This window comes from Pan troglodytes, chromosome 1 (genome assembly GCF_028858775.2).
Source record: "Pan troglodytes isolate AG18354 chromosome 1, NHGRI_mPanTro3-v2.0_pri, whole genome shotgun sequence".
Classification (NCBI taxonomy): Eukaryota; Metazoa; Chordata; class Mammalia; order Primates; family Hominidae; genus Pan; species Pan troglodytes.
Window position 1 is genome coordinate 214,160,858 of NC_072398.2, and position 15,385 is coordinate 214,176,242.

Below are 15,385 nucleotides of genomic sequence, written 5' to 3' on the forward strand. Positions count from 1 at the left end.
GCAGTGAGCCAAGATCGCGCCATTGCACTCCAGCCCGGGAGACAGTGCGAGACTCCATCTCAAACAAACAAACAAAAATTCCAGGAATAAAGAGGTTGAAATCGGGGCAGGGACCCGGATAGGATGGCTCCGCCCCATCTAAGCCTTAGCCCCACCCCCTGAAAGTCGCCCTGCCTCTCAGACTCCTCCCCTTTCTGAGAAGGTCACGGGGGAAGCTAAATGGGCATGCGCCGCTACTGCGCTATTGCGCACGCTCGCTGTGCTTGCCCCGCCTTCCCTCCTCCCACCCGGGAAACCGGAAGCCGCCTCCCACTTGGTTGCTCCTACGCGGCTAGCGGGTCCTCAGTGGATGTAGGCTGGGCGCCGCGATGTTCGACGGGACACCGGCGGAGAGCGACCTCGGGGTTAAGGGGTGGGGCTGACGTCAGGAGCCAAGATGGCGGCGGTGGTCGCACTCTCCTTGAGGCGCCGGTTACCGGCCACAACCCTTGGCGGAGCCTGCCTGCAGGTGAGTCCTGGAGCCTCAGAGAGGGAAAAGTCAGGAAAGCCACAGAGACTGCCTGGAGCTGATGGGGCTGCGGAGAGACTGAGGAAGCACAGGGCAAGGCCTCAGGGAGATGGAGGACCTCCTCCCCCTGGTGCAGTGCTTTGGTTTGGCTTCGAGCATCCCTGTCAAGTTATCTTTCTGCGCCTCGCAGCAGCTTGTGAGTTAGGGCACGGGCAATTTTTTACAGCTAAGGGGGCGAGGGGGGACGTTCAGAAAGGGGACTTGAATTGCTCAAGGTCACATGGCAAGCGAATGACTGCTGGAACCAGAATTTGAATCCAGACATTGGAGTTCCAAGCCCTTTTTCTGCCACCAAACTATCGCCTCTGTAGAAGAGGGAGACCTGCGGGGTGTGAAGAATGGGAATTGGGAAGCGAGGTAACTCCTCGAGGGTGCGAGGTTGAGGACCGGGATGGGTGAGGAAAGGACATGTGAATTGTTGGGGACAGGGCAGGGGAAGGGAGAGATGGAGGGAAATGCACCCAGCCCCCTACCTCGAAGGATCCCGGAGGTGGGTGGTGGGGGTTGCAGGAAAGACTGGGTTCCTTAAAGCAGTGTCGCCACAGTTTCACTAGTATCCTCTCAGTGTTTCTGACTCTAAAGGTCATGTAATAATACGGACCTCATAGAGTTGACATGGAATGACAGGTAGAGGGCTTGGCGCTGTTCTTGTTTATTACTATGCCGTGTGCAGTAACAGATTTTCCCACGCCCCTTGTATGGCCAAGAAACAACACATTTCTGACCTGCCTTCTAAGTGGGAACATTTAGAAGGGGAAGGGAAATTGCTTTTGTATACATAAGGGACTAAGGATTTGCAAATCCTTTCTAAGTCTGTTCCTCTTCTGGGATTCTCAACAACCCCTTTAAGGTGGGCAAGCAAGAATCCTTACCCTCCTTTTTGGAGCTTTGAAAACTTGAGGCCCCCAGAAAGAAAATTTTGGGCTTGCTCAAAATATCACATTCCCAAGAAGCAGACCTGAGGCAGTTTTTTAACATGGTACCAGAAAAACTCCTTAGCATAGATCTTGGGACATGGTTGGTGTCCAAGAAATTTTAGTTCCTCTTCCTCTCTTGCACTTAAATGAGGACATCTTTCATCTTAAGTACCTGCTATGGCTGCATAACACAGTACATATTGCCCATGTTCCAATCCTGGTTCTATCCAGCATGCTGTGTGTGAACTTGGATCCACTCTGTCTGCATCAGCCTTTCTGAAAAGGGGAGATAGAGGAAGAAGACAGCCTACCAGAGCCTCAAGCTGACATCCTCTGAGTATTAAATTGATGATTGATAATGAGTTTGTTTACCTGTTCCTTTTATAGTTGCTGAGCAAACAATTAAATTGTGAGAGCCCCACTAACGAGAGAGTTCCAAGCCCCTCTTCTAAGAATGCATTGTAGAAAAGGCTAATTTCATAGGTCATTTTTGTAATTCCAGGCAAGGTCTTTGCAAGGCCTCCTGAGGGCAACAGAAAATAGAAGAGCCCCAAGGCCTCCCCTTCCTTGTGGGAATGTACATTTACACCCACAAAAGCCACCTCAAAAGAATTCAGTAATGAGCTTGGTGTGTTACCTGTGGGTAACATTCAGGTTCAGGTTCTGAATTCTTTTTATGCATATAGTCTGACCACTGAACCACAATTCTGCCTGTAAGTATTTGACCGTAATATATTAACTATTGTTTGTGTTGCCTTATTTCTTCATCTGGACTATGAACTCCTTTAGGACAAGAACTACCTACTTAAAAGTGTGTATCTTGCCAGGTGCAGTGGCTCATGCCTGTAATTCCAGCACTTTGGGAGGCCAAGGTGGGTGGATCACCTGAGGTCAGGAGTTCAAGACCAGCCCGGCCAACATGGTGAAACCCCGTCTCTACTAAAAAAATAAAAAATACAAAAATTAGCTGGGCGTGGTGGTGGGCGCCTATAATCCTAGCTACACAGGAGGCTGAGGCAGGAGAATTGCTTGAACCTGGGAGGTGGAGGGTGCAGTGAGCTGAAATCGCACAATTGCACTCCATCCTGGGCGACAAGAGCGAAACTCAGTCTCAAAAAAAAAAAAAAATTTTTAAAAATGTGCATCTTGTTCCTTAGGCTGGCAGGGCTAGGATACCTATTTACAAATCAGAATAATACAAAGACTGATAAGGTTGCCAATCTTGTAGAGCAAAAATTATTTTCTGGGCTATGCTAGAAACTTGACCCCCCCTCCCCCCGGTTATCTTATGAGGCAGATATTAATACTACCCACCCTTTACAAAGGAAGAAATAGAATCCGAAAAGCTAATAATTTGCAGAAGAATACACAGCTTGTAAGTGATAGAGCTTGGATTTCAAGCATCACCAATCACACTTTTCAGCAAGCCTGCGCCTTGTATTTTACTCAGGCTTATCTTCATACAGTCCTTTTTGCCTTCCTCCTCTCTATTTCCCCACCTTCTTCTCTGGCCTCCAAATCTTTATCCACTCCATCCAACTCCAAGCCTGCACCCTAAGGACACTTTACTGGAGGAACAACAACCAGCCTTCAGCACCATTCAGAATTCACCCTTCTCAGTTCAGTTGTTGCTTACCTTGCTTAAATTATAAACTATGAAATTCATACTATCCAAGATTTCCTAGGAATGTACTTTCTGCCTTGAATACTCATTAGTCTTTAACGTAAAAATGCTTTCAAGGGGCCCTCTTTCCTTTTGGATTTGTAGTATAAATTGCTGGGCAGGTAACAAGGGGAAAAAAATCATATAGTCTCATTGTATGATTAGAGCAACAACTTCTTTTGTTCCTTGGATCTCATTGTGAAATGGAATTATCTTTTTGCACTGTTCCGTTTTATGTTTGCATTTTCACTACTGGTTATAATGGCTAAAAGGTTGGATTTTTGAATCAAGTGACCTGTGTTGCTATATGATCCTATCCTCATCTTTTAACTGGGAACAACAAAACATTTTTCATAGAGATGTTATAAAGATTAGAGATTATTTGGCACCGTGTGTGACACATTATAAAGGTTCGATGAATGAAATCTGGCAAATTTTTAGATATATGTATTCAGCGAATTTTTTGGTGGAACACAGATAACATAATCCTGAGAATTAACTCTTTGTACAGACCTCAAGATGAGCAAAGCTCTATCACTTTCAGAACCATGACCACCTCTGGTGATTTTGATTTCAGAATCTTCTTTCATTCTGGTAAACCCCCTTTGCCCCACCAAATATTGTATGAAATACATTTTTTTTTTTTTTTTGAGACAGAGTCACGCTCACGTTGTTGCCCAGGATGGAGTGCAGTGGTGCAATCTTGGCTCACCGTACCCTCCGCCTCCCGGATTCAAGCAATTCTCCTTCCTCAGCCTCCCAAGTAGCTGAGATTACAGGTGCCCGCCATCGTGCCTGTCTAATTTTTTTGTATTTTTAGTAGAGACGGGGTTTCACCGTGTTGGCCAGGCTGATCTCGAACTCCTGACCTCAGGTAATCCACCTGCCTCGGCCTCCCAAAGTACTGGGATTACAGGCATGAGCCACCACGCCTGGCCTATAAAATATATTTTTGACGGCCGGGCGCGGTGGCTCACGCCTGTAATCCCAGCACTTTGGGAGGCCGAGGCGGGCGGATCACGAGGTCAGGAGATCGAGACCATCCTGGCTAACACGGTGAAACCCCGTCTCTACTAAAAATACAAAAAATTAGCCGGGCGTGGTAGCGGGCGCCTGTAGTCCCAGCTACTCGGGAGGCTGAGGCAGGAGAATGGCGTGAACCCGGGAGGCGGAGCTTGCAGTGAGCCGAGATCGCGCCACTGCACTCCAGCCTGGGCGACAGAGCGAGACTCCGTCTCAAAAAAAAAAAAAAAATATATATATATATATATATATATATATATTTTTGACACAAAACAAATTTAAATTAGTTGTACTGAAAAAAAAATAATGACATTTTGGGGCACTCCAAAACTGATGTTGGGATATATCGACTTAGATATTCAGTGTAGTACATCCTGGCATTGCTCTTATTTCACATCATTCATATGATAAGACTTTTTAAAAATTTAAATTAGCTCTAATACAAACTTAGTCTCTTTTGGAAAGATAATACGTGATCAATTATCCGTGTAGAGTGGATATGAAACAGATATTTAAATGTTATAAAGAAATGTTGAAGGGAAAACCTCATTGCAGGTAACCACAGTCATCCCACAGGCCTTGTGGTTCTGATACCCAGCTTGATAGAGCCTAATGCCTGTTGCCCACTGACAATACTAAATCAGGCTTTAGAACTAGGGGGTTATGCCTGGCACAGTGGCTCACACCTATATGTAATCCAGCACTTTGGGAGGCTGAGGCAGGTGGATCACGACATCAGGAGTTCAAGACCATCTTGGCTAAAACGGTGAAACCCCATCCCTACTAAAAATACAAAAAAGTTAGCCGGGCATGTGACACGCGCCTGTAATCCCAGCTACTTGGGAGGCTGAGGCAGGAGAATTGCTTGAACCCAGGAGGCAGAGAGATCTCGCCACTCCACTCCAGCCTGGGTGACAGAGTGAGACTGTCTCACAAAAAAAAAAAAAAAAAAAGAACTAGGGGATTATACTCCAGTCCCAGATTCTGTTTAAAGCCCGGTTAGGGGCCGGGCACGGTTGCTCGCGCCTATAATCCCAACACTTTGGAACGCCGAGGCAGGTGGATCACTTGAGGCCAGGAGTTTGAGACCAGCCTGGCCAAATGGCAAAACCTTGTCTGTACTAAAAATACAAAAATTAGCTGGACTTGATGGCACATGCCTGTAATCCCAGCTACCCGGGTGGCTGAGACAGGAGAATTGCATGAGTCCGGGGGGTGGAGGTTGCAGTGATCCAAGATCACGCCACTGCACTCCAGCCTGAGCAACAGAATGAGACTCTCCAAAAAAGAAAAAAAAAAGTCCAAGTTAGGGCCAGGCACAGTGGCTCACACCTGTAATCCCAACACTTTGGGGGGCTGAGATGGGAGGATTGCTTAAGCCCAAAAATTCCATACCAGCTTAGCCAACATGGCAAGACCCTGTCTCTACAAAAATTAGCTGGACATGATGGTGTGCACCTATAGTCCCAGCTACTTGGGAGGCTGAGTCAGGATGATCGCCTGAGCCCAGGAGTTCGAGGCTGCAGTGAGCCATGATCTCCAGCCTGGGCAATAAAGTTAGACCATGTGTCTATAAAAATAAAAAATAAAGGCCGGGCACGGTGGCCTGCACCTATAATCCCAGCACTTTGGGAGGCCAAGGCGGGCAGATCACCTGAGGTCAGGAGTTCAAGACCAGCCTGGCCAACATGGTGAAACCCCGTCTCTACTAAAAATATAAAAATTAGCTCGGCGTGTTGGCAGGCACCTGTAGTCCCAGCTACTCAGGAGGCTGAGGCAGAAGAATCACTTGAAGCCGGGAGGTGGAGGTTGCAGTGAGCCGAGATCGCGCCATTGTACTCCAGCCTGGGGGACAAGAGTGAGACCCCATCTCAAAATAAATAAATAAGTAAATATTTTAAAAAATAAATGAAAAATAAAAGTGTCCAAATTAGAAGTAAAAACTTGAGGTAGCCCCATTTTTTAAAAGGCATATTGTCCCACTTACCCTACTATCTGCCTCAGGCACAGCAGCCACCCACTCTGGAAAATAGTTTTGTCAGTTGCTTAAAAAAAACTAAACTTGTAGCTACCATACAGCCCAACAATTACACACCTGGGTGTTTATCCTGAGAAATGAAGATGTAACGTTCACACAGAGATTTGTCCACAAATGTTCATCTTAGCTTTATTCATGTCACCAAAAATTAGAACACCCCCAATGTCCCTCAGTAGTTACATGGTTAAGCAAATTGTGGTACATCATACCTTGGAGTGCTACTCAGCTATAACAAGAAAAAAGCTATTGCTGTACACAGCAACTTGGATGAATCTCCGGAGAATTCGGCTGAATGAAAAAAGCCAATTCCAAAAGGCTACATACCAGATGATTATATTGATATAACATTCTTGAAATGACCGAATTTGAGAAGTAGAGAACAGATTAGTGATTGCTAGGGCTTACGGAGTACAGGGGAGGGAGGGTGGGAGGAAGTGGACAGGGCTATAAAAGGGCAATGTTAGTGATCCTGTGCTTATGGGAATGTCCCCTATCTTGACTAGCACTGTCAGTATTCTGGTTGTGCTGATGTGCTACAGTTTGCAAGATGTTCCTGTTGGGGAGACTGGGTAAAGAGTATGTGGGCCCTGGCATGGTGGCTCATGCCTATATCCCAACTCTTCGGGAGGGCCAGGCAGAGGATCACTTGGGGCCAGGAGTTCAAGACCAGCCTAGGTAACACAGTGAGACCCCTATCTCTACAAAAATAAATGTAAAAAAACTAACTGGGCAGGGTGGCGCATGCCTGTAGTCCTAGCTACTGGGGAAGCTGAGATGGGAGGATCGCTTGAGTCCAGAAGGTTGAGGCTGCAGTGAGCTGTGATCATGCCACTGCACAATCAGTGACAGAGCAAAACTCTCTCTTTTTTTTTAGTTTGAGTTTCACTTTGTCACCCAGGGTGGTATACAGTGGCACAGTCTTAGCTCACTGCAACCTTTACCTCCCAAGTTCAAGTGATTCTTCTGCCTCAGCCTCCCTAGTAGCTGGGATTACAGGCACACGCCACCACACCCGGCTAATTCGTTTTTTTGTATTTTTAGTAGGGACGGGGTTTCACCATGTTGGCTGGGCTGGTCTTGAATCCCTGACCTCAGGTGATTTCCCAACCTCAGCCTCCCAAAGTGCTGGGATTACAGGTGAGAAGAGTATGTGGAGTCTCAGTATTATTTTCTTCTTTTTGTTTTGTTTTGTTTCTTTGAAACAGCGTCTCACTCTGTCGCCCAGGCTGGAGTGCAGTGGTGCAATCTTGGCTCACTGCAATCTCCGTCTCCCAGGGTCAAGCGATTCTCCTGCCTCCGCCTCCCGAGTAGCTGGGATTACAGACATGTGCCACCACACCGGGCTAATTTTTGTATCTTTAGTAGAGAGGGAGTTTCACCATGTTGGCCAGGCTGGTCTTGAACTCCTGACCTCAAGTGATTCATCTGTCTTGGCCTCCCAAAGTACTGGGATACAGGTGTGAGCCACTGCACCTGGCGTCAGTATTATTTCCTATAAATGCATATGAATCTATAATTATTAAAAAATAAAAAGGTTGGCCAGGCACAGTGTCTCACGCCGGTAATCCTAGCAGTTTGGGAGGCCAAGGCAGGCAGATCACCTGAGGTTGGGAGTTTGAGACTACCCTGACCAACATAGACAAACCACATCTCTACTAAAAATACAAAATTAGCCGGGCCTGGTAGCGCATGCCTGTAATCCCAGCTACTCGGGAGACTGAGGCAGGAGAATTGCTTGAACCAGGGAGGCGGAGGTTGTGGTAAGCCAAGATTGCAGCACTGCACTCCAGCCTGGGCAACAAGAGCAAAACTCAGTCTCAAAAATAAATAAATAAATAGGTTAATTTTTAAAAAAAGCATTTAACTATGGTTATATGCAGTAACATATGAATCTCAGAAGCATTATGTTGAGTGAAAGAAGCTAGACATGAGACTACGTACCGTATGATGCCATTTATATGAATTCTGTAAAAGGCAGACTCGTGATGATAGCTGATCAGTTGCTAAGGGTAGGAAAAGGGGACTTATGTTTGCCATCAAGGGCACAAAAGACCTTTTTGGATGGAAATACTCTGTTGTAATTGTGGTAGGATTAATTGCTTTGTCAAAACTCATCATATTATACCCTTAAAATTAGTGAATTTTATTATAATGAATTATACCTTATTAAATCTCACAGAAAAAAGACCAAAAAAAAATGGGACATTAAGCAAGCAAAGTCCACTGGAGTTGATACCTTCAGGAATCTTTCCTCTCACTTCCTCCCAAATAACACAAGGTGGCATTAGATGTTCATGTCAGTTTACAAAATGGGGTTCCCGGTGAAAAACATTTGTAGAAATGGCTTTCCTTTTGTTGATGATTTTAGCCAGCTTGGTGATAAGGTAAAACATAGCTTTCATCTTAACTTTCATTTTCTTCATATATTTTCTTCTTTTCTACTGTTAGCTGATGTTTGTATTTTCAGCTTCAGTTAATACAGGACACTTTACCAAGAAATAATGTTACTGGTAGAGGGTCTTGACCACAAGTCGTCCAGGTTTTTGGCATGTTGAACAAAAAATTGGACAAAACACACAAACAAAGCAACAGAAGACGAAAGCATAGATTTATTGAAATGAAAGTACACTCCATAGAGTAGGAGTGGGATCGAACAAGTGGTTCAGGAGCCCCAGCTGCACAGTCTTCTGGGATTAAAGTACCCTGTACGGGTTTCCTATTAGTTACACCATATGCAAATGAAGACTTGGCCCGAGACGAATCAGAGGCTGTAGTGAAGACTCCCTGTCTCTAAACCCTGTTCTCCTGCCTCAGTAATAAACACCACTGCATCTTTTTGTAATTAGTCAATTAACCTTCCGAGTTTTTACATTCCTGTATCAGTTTATTTTAAAAATTAGCAGTCCTGGAATATAGTCTTTTCTTTCTTTTTTTCTTTTTTATTTTGTATTTTTGAAAAAGAATCTCACTCTGTTGCCCAGGCTAGAGTGCAGTGGCATGATCTTGGCTCACTGCAGCCTCAACCTCTCGGGCCCAAGCAGTCCTCCCACCTCTGCCTCCTGAGACGCACACTACCACACCCAGCTAATTTTTTTATTTTTTGTAGAGATGGGGTTTTGCCATGTTTCCCAGACTGCTCTCAAACTCATGGGCTCAGGCAATTCTCTCACTTCTGCCTCCCAAAGTGCTGAGATTGCAGGCATGAGCCACCACCCTCAGACCACACCCCACACTCCTTCCCCTTAATTCTGGTTTGTCAAGCCTCCACTTAGATGTCACATGAGGAAGCCTTTTCTGACTCTTCACTCATTGAAGTCTCTGCTGTATTCATCCAGAGCTCCCTGTACTTTCCCATCAGTATCACTCTTTATATTCATCGTGAATGTTTAATTTAACTCTTGTTCACTACAAAGTAAGTTCTGTGAAGATGAAGGTTTTTGTGTATTGTATTAAGTGCTGTATCACTAGCCCCTAATACCATGTCTGATATATTAGCATATGATAGGTGCTTAATACTTGTTGGATATTGAATGCCTGCCTTTTCCAAGAAGATTATGTATCAGTAATGTGTGAGTTTATATCCAGCGTTACATCTGTTGTGCCAGCAAAATGGAATTATCTTGTATTTCTAATTTTTTTTTTCCTTTTTGTGAACTTTTAAAAATTTCAGGCCTCCCGAGGAGCCCAGACAGCTGCAGCCACAGCTCCCCGTATCAAGAAATTTGCCATCTATCGATGGGACCCAGACAAGGCTGGAGACAAACCTCATATGCAGACTTATGAAGTTGACCTTAATAAGTGAGTATCTCTGTGAAAGCCAGCTATTGAAGGAGAGTTCTTGATTTGATTTAGGGACATGTTTTTCACATCCTTGGAGGCTTAAAAATCTGAGATCATCCGGTGGCTCTGTTTTTAAAACAAGAATGAGCTTGGGCCGGGCACGGTGGCTCACGCCTATAATCCCAGCACGTTGGGAGGCTCAGGCGGGCAGATCATCTGAGGTTGGGAGTTCAAGACCAACGTGGCCAACGTGGTGAAACCCCTGTCTCTACTAAAAATACAAAAATTAGCTGGGTATAGTGGCTCATGCCTGTAATCCCAGCCACTCAGGAGGCTGGGGCACAAAAATTGCTTGAACCCAGGAGGCAGAGGTTGCAGTGAGCTGAGATCATGCCATTGCACTCCAGCCTGGGCAACAGAGTGAGACTCTGTCTCCAAAAAAAAAAAAAAAGAATGAGGTTGTTACCTGATTCAGAAAAATAATACCAAAATAATTCCCAAATGAAAGTATGACAAATTTCTAGAAATACTGGTACAATTAACTTTATGCACAGTATTTAAAGTCATTTAATATATTACCATTTTTTTAATGCTGAATGTATTGATTATATCTTATACATCTGGACCTGTGTTTTCTATAATAATAACAGAACCGCCAGAAACTTACCTTGAATGGACAAGGTAGGGATGTGGTTAAAATGTTAAAAATTGGACTGGCGTGTTAGTTTTCTATTTCTGTCAGAGCAAATTACCACAAACTTAGTGACTTAAAACAACCTAAATGTATTATCTTATAGTTCTGTAGGTCACAAGACTGGTATAGTCTCATCAGACTAAAATCAAGGTGTCAGCAGGCTGCATTCCTTTCTGGAGCCTAGAGGAAAATATTTTTTGCTCATTTGCGCTATTGGTGGAATGCAGTTCCTTGTGGTTGTGAGCCCGAGGTCTCTGTCATTCTGCTGACTGTAAGCTGAGGGCTGTTCCAAGCTTCTAGAGGCTGCCGCACTCCTTGGCTCTTGGCCTCTTCTTCCATCGTCAAAAGCAGCAGCAGCAGGTTGAGTCCTTCTTCACATCGCATCTCTCAAAACCACTCTTCTTCCAACATCTTTCATTTTTAAGGAACTCCACAGTTAGCCAAAGAAAAGAAAGAATCTAGCAAGTTAGTCTCTAGCCTCCTGCTGCTCCACTCCACGCCCCCATATAACCAGAACTGTTCTCTGATCTATTGTATGTGTAAGTGACTAAGTGTTTTATTTGTTTCAAACAAAAGCTTCTGTGGCACCAAAAAAAAGTTTGAATACCATGAATACTCTAAATGCTTATTTTGACTTTCTGTGGTGACACGTAAGTGCTGTTAATGAGGTAGCATTGATATATAACCTTCTTAAATAGACAAAATTTTCAAATATTCAGCAACCGAAAGTCCCTAGCAAAATTCAAAGGAATAGAAATTGCACAGACCACAGTTTTGGACCAAAATACAATAAAACTAAACTCATATTAAAAATATAAACAGGCCAGGCGTGGTGGCTCACGACTATAATCCCAGCACTTTGGGAAGCCGAGGCAAGTGGATCACTCGAGGTCAGGCATTCAAGACTAGCCTGGCCAACATGGTGAAACCCCATCTCTACTAAAATATAAAAATAAGCTGGGCGTTGTGGCAGGTGCCTGTGATCCCAGCTATTTGGGAGGCTGAGGCATAAGAATCACTTGAACCTGGGAGGCGGAGGTTGCAGTGAGCCGAGATCGCGCCACTGCACTCCAGCCTGGGTGACAGAGCAAGACTGTCTCAAAAAAAAAAAAACAAAAAACCCTACTGCTTAGAAACTAAAAAAAAGTACACTTCTAACTATTTGATCAGGAACACGTAAAAAATATTGCCAGATACTTAGAAAATAAAGACGTTGCAAATCAAAACTTAGAGAATGTTAGAGAATGTGGCTAAAACTGGAAGAGTTAAATTCCTAACTTTTTTTTTGAGTCAGGGTCTCGCTGTCACCCAGGTTACAGTGCAATGGCATGCTCATGGTTCACTGCAGCCTCAACCTCCCAGGCTCAAGCAATCCACCTGCCTCATCCTCCTGAGTAACTGGGACTATAGGCACATGCCACCACACCCAACTAAGTTTTGTATTTTTCTGTAGAAATTGAGTTTCACTATGTTGCCCAGCCTGGTCTCAAACTCCTGGGCTCAAGCAATCCACCCATTTTAGCTTCCCAAAGTCCTAGGATTACAGGCATGAGCCACAGCACCTGGCCCATAACGATTTTTTAGTGATAAAAAATTTAAAGAATCTTTGGGTTCACTTCCAGTTTTGGCACAGTAGCTTTCATCAGACTAACCCTCCTACAAATAACAATTATCAACTCCCGACAAAAATATAAGAAACAACTGCCTGAACAGTAGAGAAGGACCACGAGTGGGCAGACATTGGAGGGGAGTTGATACTTGGAAGAATGAAATGGCATTGGACAAATTACCATTTTACTCTTACATGATTTTGCTGAGGACAAGTCCAAGTTGGTATGGGAAGTAACGGGACTAACAGTTGGTTGGAAAACCACAATCCGACTGGGTGCATTGGCTCACGCCTGTAATCCCAGCACTTTGGGAGGCCAAAGCAGGCCGACATGGTGAAACCCCATCTCTACTAAAAATACAAAAATTAGCCAGGCATGGTGGCACATGCCTGTAATCCCAGCCACTCGGGAGGCTAATGGGGGAGAATCACTTGAACATGGGAGGCAGAGGTTGCAGTGAGCCAAGATCACACCACTGCACTCCAGCCTGGGCAACAGAGTGAGACTCTGTCTCAAAAAAAAAAAGAAAAAAAAGTCTTAGCTTGAATAACGAGAAGACACATTTTGGGCCTTCCACAACCACTAGGAAATGAGGGGGAAAGCCTGGAAAGAAGAGAAACGCAGAGGAGGAGCACTAAATGCTGTTCATGAACTCTGCCCAAATCTTGCGTGCAGCCATATTAATTGCCTGTGTAAAATTTTAAAATCCACACTTTTCAGAAAAACATAATGCAATCCAGATTCTCTACAGCATATTAATTTTTTTTCTTTTTTATTTTTTTATTTTGAGTCTGAGTTTCACTCTGTCATCTGGACTGGAGTACAGTGGTGCGATCTTGGCTCACTGCAACCTCCGCCTCCCGGGTTCAAGCGATTCCCTTGCCTCAGCCTCTGGAGTAGCTGGGACTACAGGCGCGCATCACACACCGTCTAATTTTTGTAGTAGAGTTGGGGTTTCGCCATGTTGGCCAGGCTGGTCTTGATCTCCTGGCCTCAGGTGATCCACCCACCTCAGCCTCCCAAAGTGCTGTGATTACAGGCATGAGCCACCGCGCCCAGTGGAATTTAAAGAATTTTTTAATTTCCTCATAGATAAAGGAAATTATGCTCATAATGAAATAGGAAATTTCAGTGGAGAAGTAGAAACTATTGAAAAGCCAAATGGAAAATCTAGTACTGAAAAATGTAATATTTGAAAAGGAAAATTTACCGGATGGCCTTAACAGCAGATTGGAAATGGCAATAAGAAGAATCAGCAAACTTAAAAATATTAATAGAAATTATCTAGTTTTTTGTTGTTGTTTGTTTGTTTCTTGAGACAGAGTCTTGCTCTGTCACCCAGGCCGGAGTGCAGTGGCGCAATCTTGGCTCACTGCAACCTCTGCCTTCCAGGCTCAAGCGATTCTCCCACCTCAGCCTCCTGAGTAGCTAGGATTACAGACGTGCCCCACCACGCCCAGCTAATTTGTTGTATTTTTAGTAAAGACAAGGTTTCACCATGTTGGCAGGCTGGTCTTAAACTCCTGACCTCAAGTGATCCACCCGCCTCGGCCTCCCAAAGTGGTGGGATTCCAGATGTGAGCCACCATGCCAGGCCGAAATTATCTGTTCTTAAGAAAAATAAAGATTTTTGAAAAGGGAAAGCGCTCCTGTGATCTATGGAACAGCATCAAAAGGTCTAGGGCAGGCATGGTGGTTCATGTCTGTAATCCCAGCACTTTGGGAAGCTGAGGCAGAAGGATCGCTTGAGGCCAAGAGTCCAAGACCAGCTTGGGCAACCTGTGAGACCTTGTCTCTACTAAAAAAATTTTTCTTTGAAAAATTAGCCAGGCGTGGTGGCACATACCTGTAGTCCTAGCTACTTGGGATGCTGAAGCAGGAAGACAGCTTGAGCTTAGGAACTTGAGGCTGCTATGAGCTATAATTGTGCCACTGTACTCCAACCTGGGCAACAGAGTAAGACCATGCATGGGTGAGTGGATGGATGGATGTAACACACATGTAATTGGACTTCCAGAAAAAATGGAGAGAAAGAAAAGGCAAAATAAATATCTATTTGAAGAACTCATGGCCAAGAATTTCCTGAGCCCATGAAAGACATAATTTACGTATCCAAGAAGCTTAGTGAACCCCAACTAGGTAAATAAAAATAAAACTATGCCCTGTTCCATGAAGTCAAGTTGCTGACGACCAAAAATAGGAGAAAATTTTGAAAGCAGCTGGAGAAAAACAACACGTTACATACAAGGAAACCATGTGAAAGATTGCTGACTTCTCATCAGAAACGAGAGGCCAAGAGACAGTGAAATACCATCTTTAAAGTACTAAAAGAAAAATTGTCAGCCTGGAATTCCATGTTCAGAAGAAAAGATTCTTCAAGATGATTATGAAATAAAAACATTTTCAGGTAAACAGAAAGGAAAAGAATTCATGGCCAGAAGACCAGTACTGCATGAAATGCTATAGGAAGTTAGTCAGGCTGAGGAAAAATAATACCAGGTGGAAACTTGGCTCTTAGAAAAGGAAGGAAGAGTGCTGGACATGGTAGATATAAAAGGATTTTTCCTCTTAATTTTGTTAAAATTAATATGACTGTTTAAAGCAAAGTTATTATATTCTGTAATATATAACTCACATAGATGTAAGGCATGTGATAACTATAGTGTAGGGGCTGGGAACAGCAGGTAAATGGACCTATAATAATGTAGCAGGATTCTTGCATTACGTAAAGTTGCACAGTAGTAACTAAACAGGTATAAAGAGTTAAAGATGTAAATTATGTAAAGTATAATTCTAGAGTAACTTTTTTTTTTCTTCTGAGACAGGGCCTCACTCTGTCATCCAGGCTGGAAGGCAGTAGCACAATCATGGCTCACTAAACCCTCCCAGGCTCAACCAAGCAATCCTCCCTCCCTGAGACCTCCTAGGCTCAAGCAATCCTCCCACCTCAGCCTCCCATGTCCCTGGGACTACAGGCATGTACCACTATGCCTGGCCAATTTTTTTTTTTTTTTTTTGTAGAGACAGGGTCTCACTATGTTGCCCACACTGGTCTCCTGGGCTCAAGCAGTCCTCCTGCATCAGCCTTCCAA

The 15,385-nt window shown here is 44.2% G+C and overlaps 1 protein-coding gene across 1 annotated transcript in view; it reads left to right on the top strand.

The window, feature by feature from the left end:
* The first annotated feature begins 235 nt into the window (after window positions 1–235).
* Window positions 236–15,385, top strand: part of SDHB (succinate dehydrogenase complex iron sulfur subunit B) — a 35,819-nt gene continuing 20,669 nt past the window's right edge. Inside the window, exons 1-2 of the mRNA XM_001155516.6 lie at window positions 236–508; window positions 9,880–10,007. Coding sequence (XP_001155516.1) covers window positions 437–508; window positions 9,880–10,007 — 200 coding nt within the window. The 5' untranslated portion in view covers window positions 236–436. The remainder of the gene's footprint in view (window positions 509–9,879; window positions 10,008–15,385) is intronic.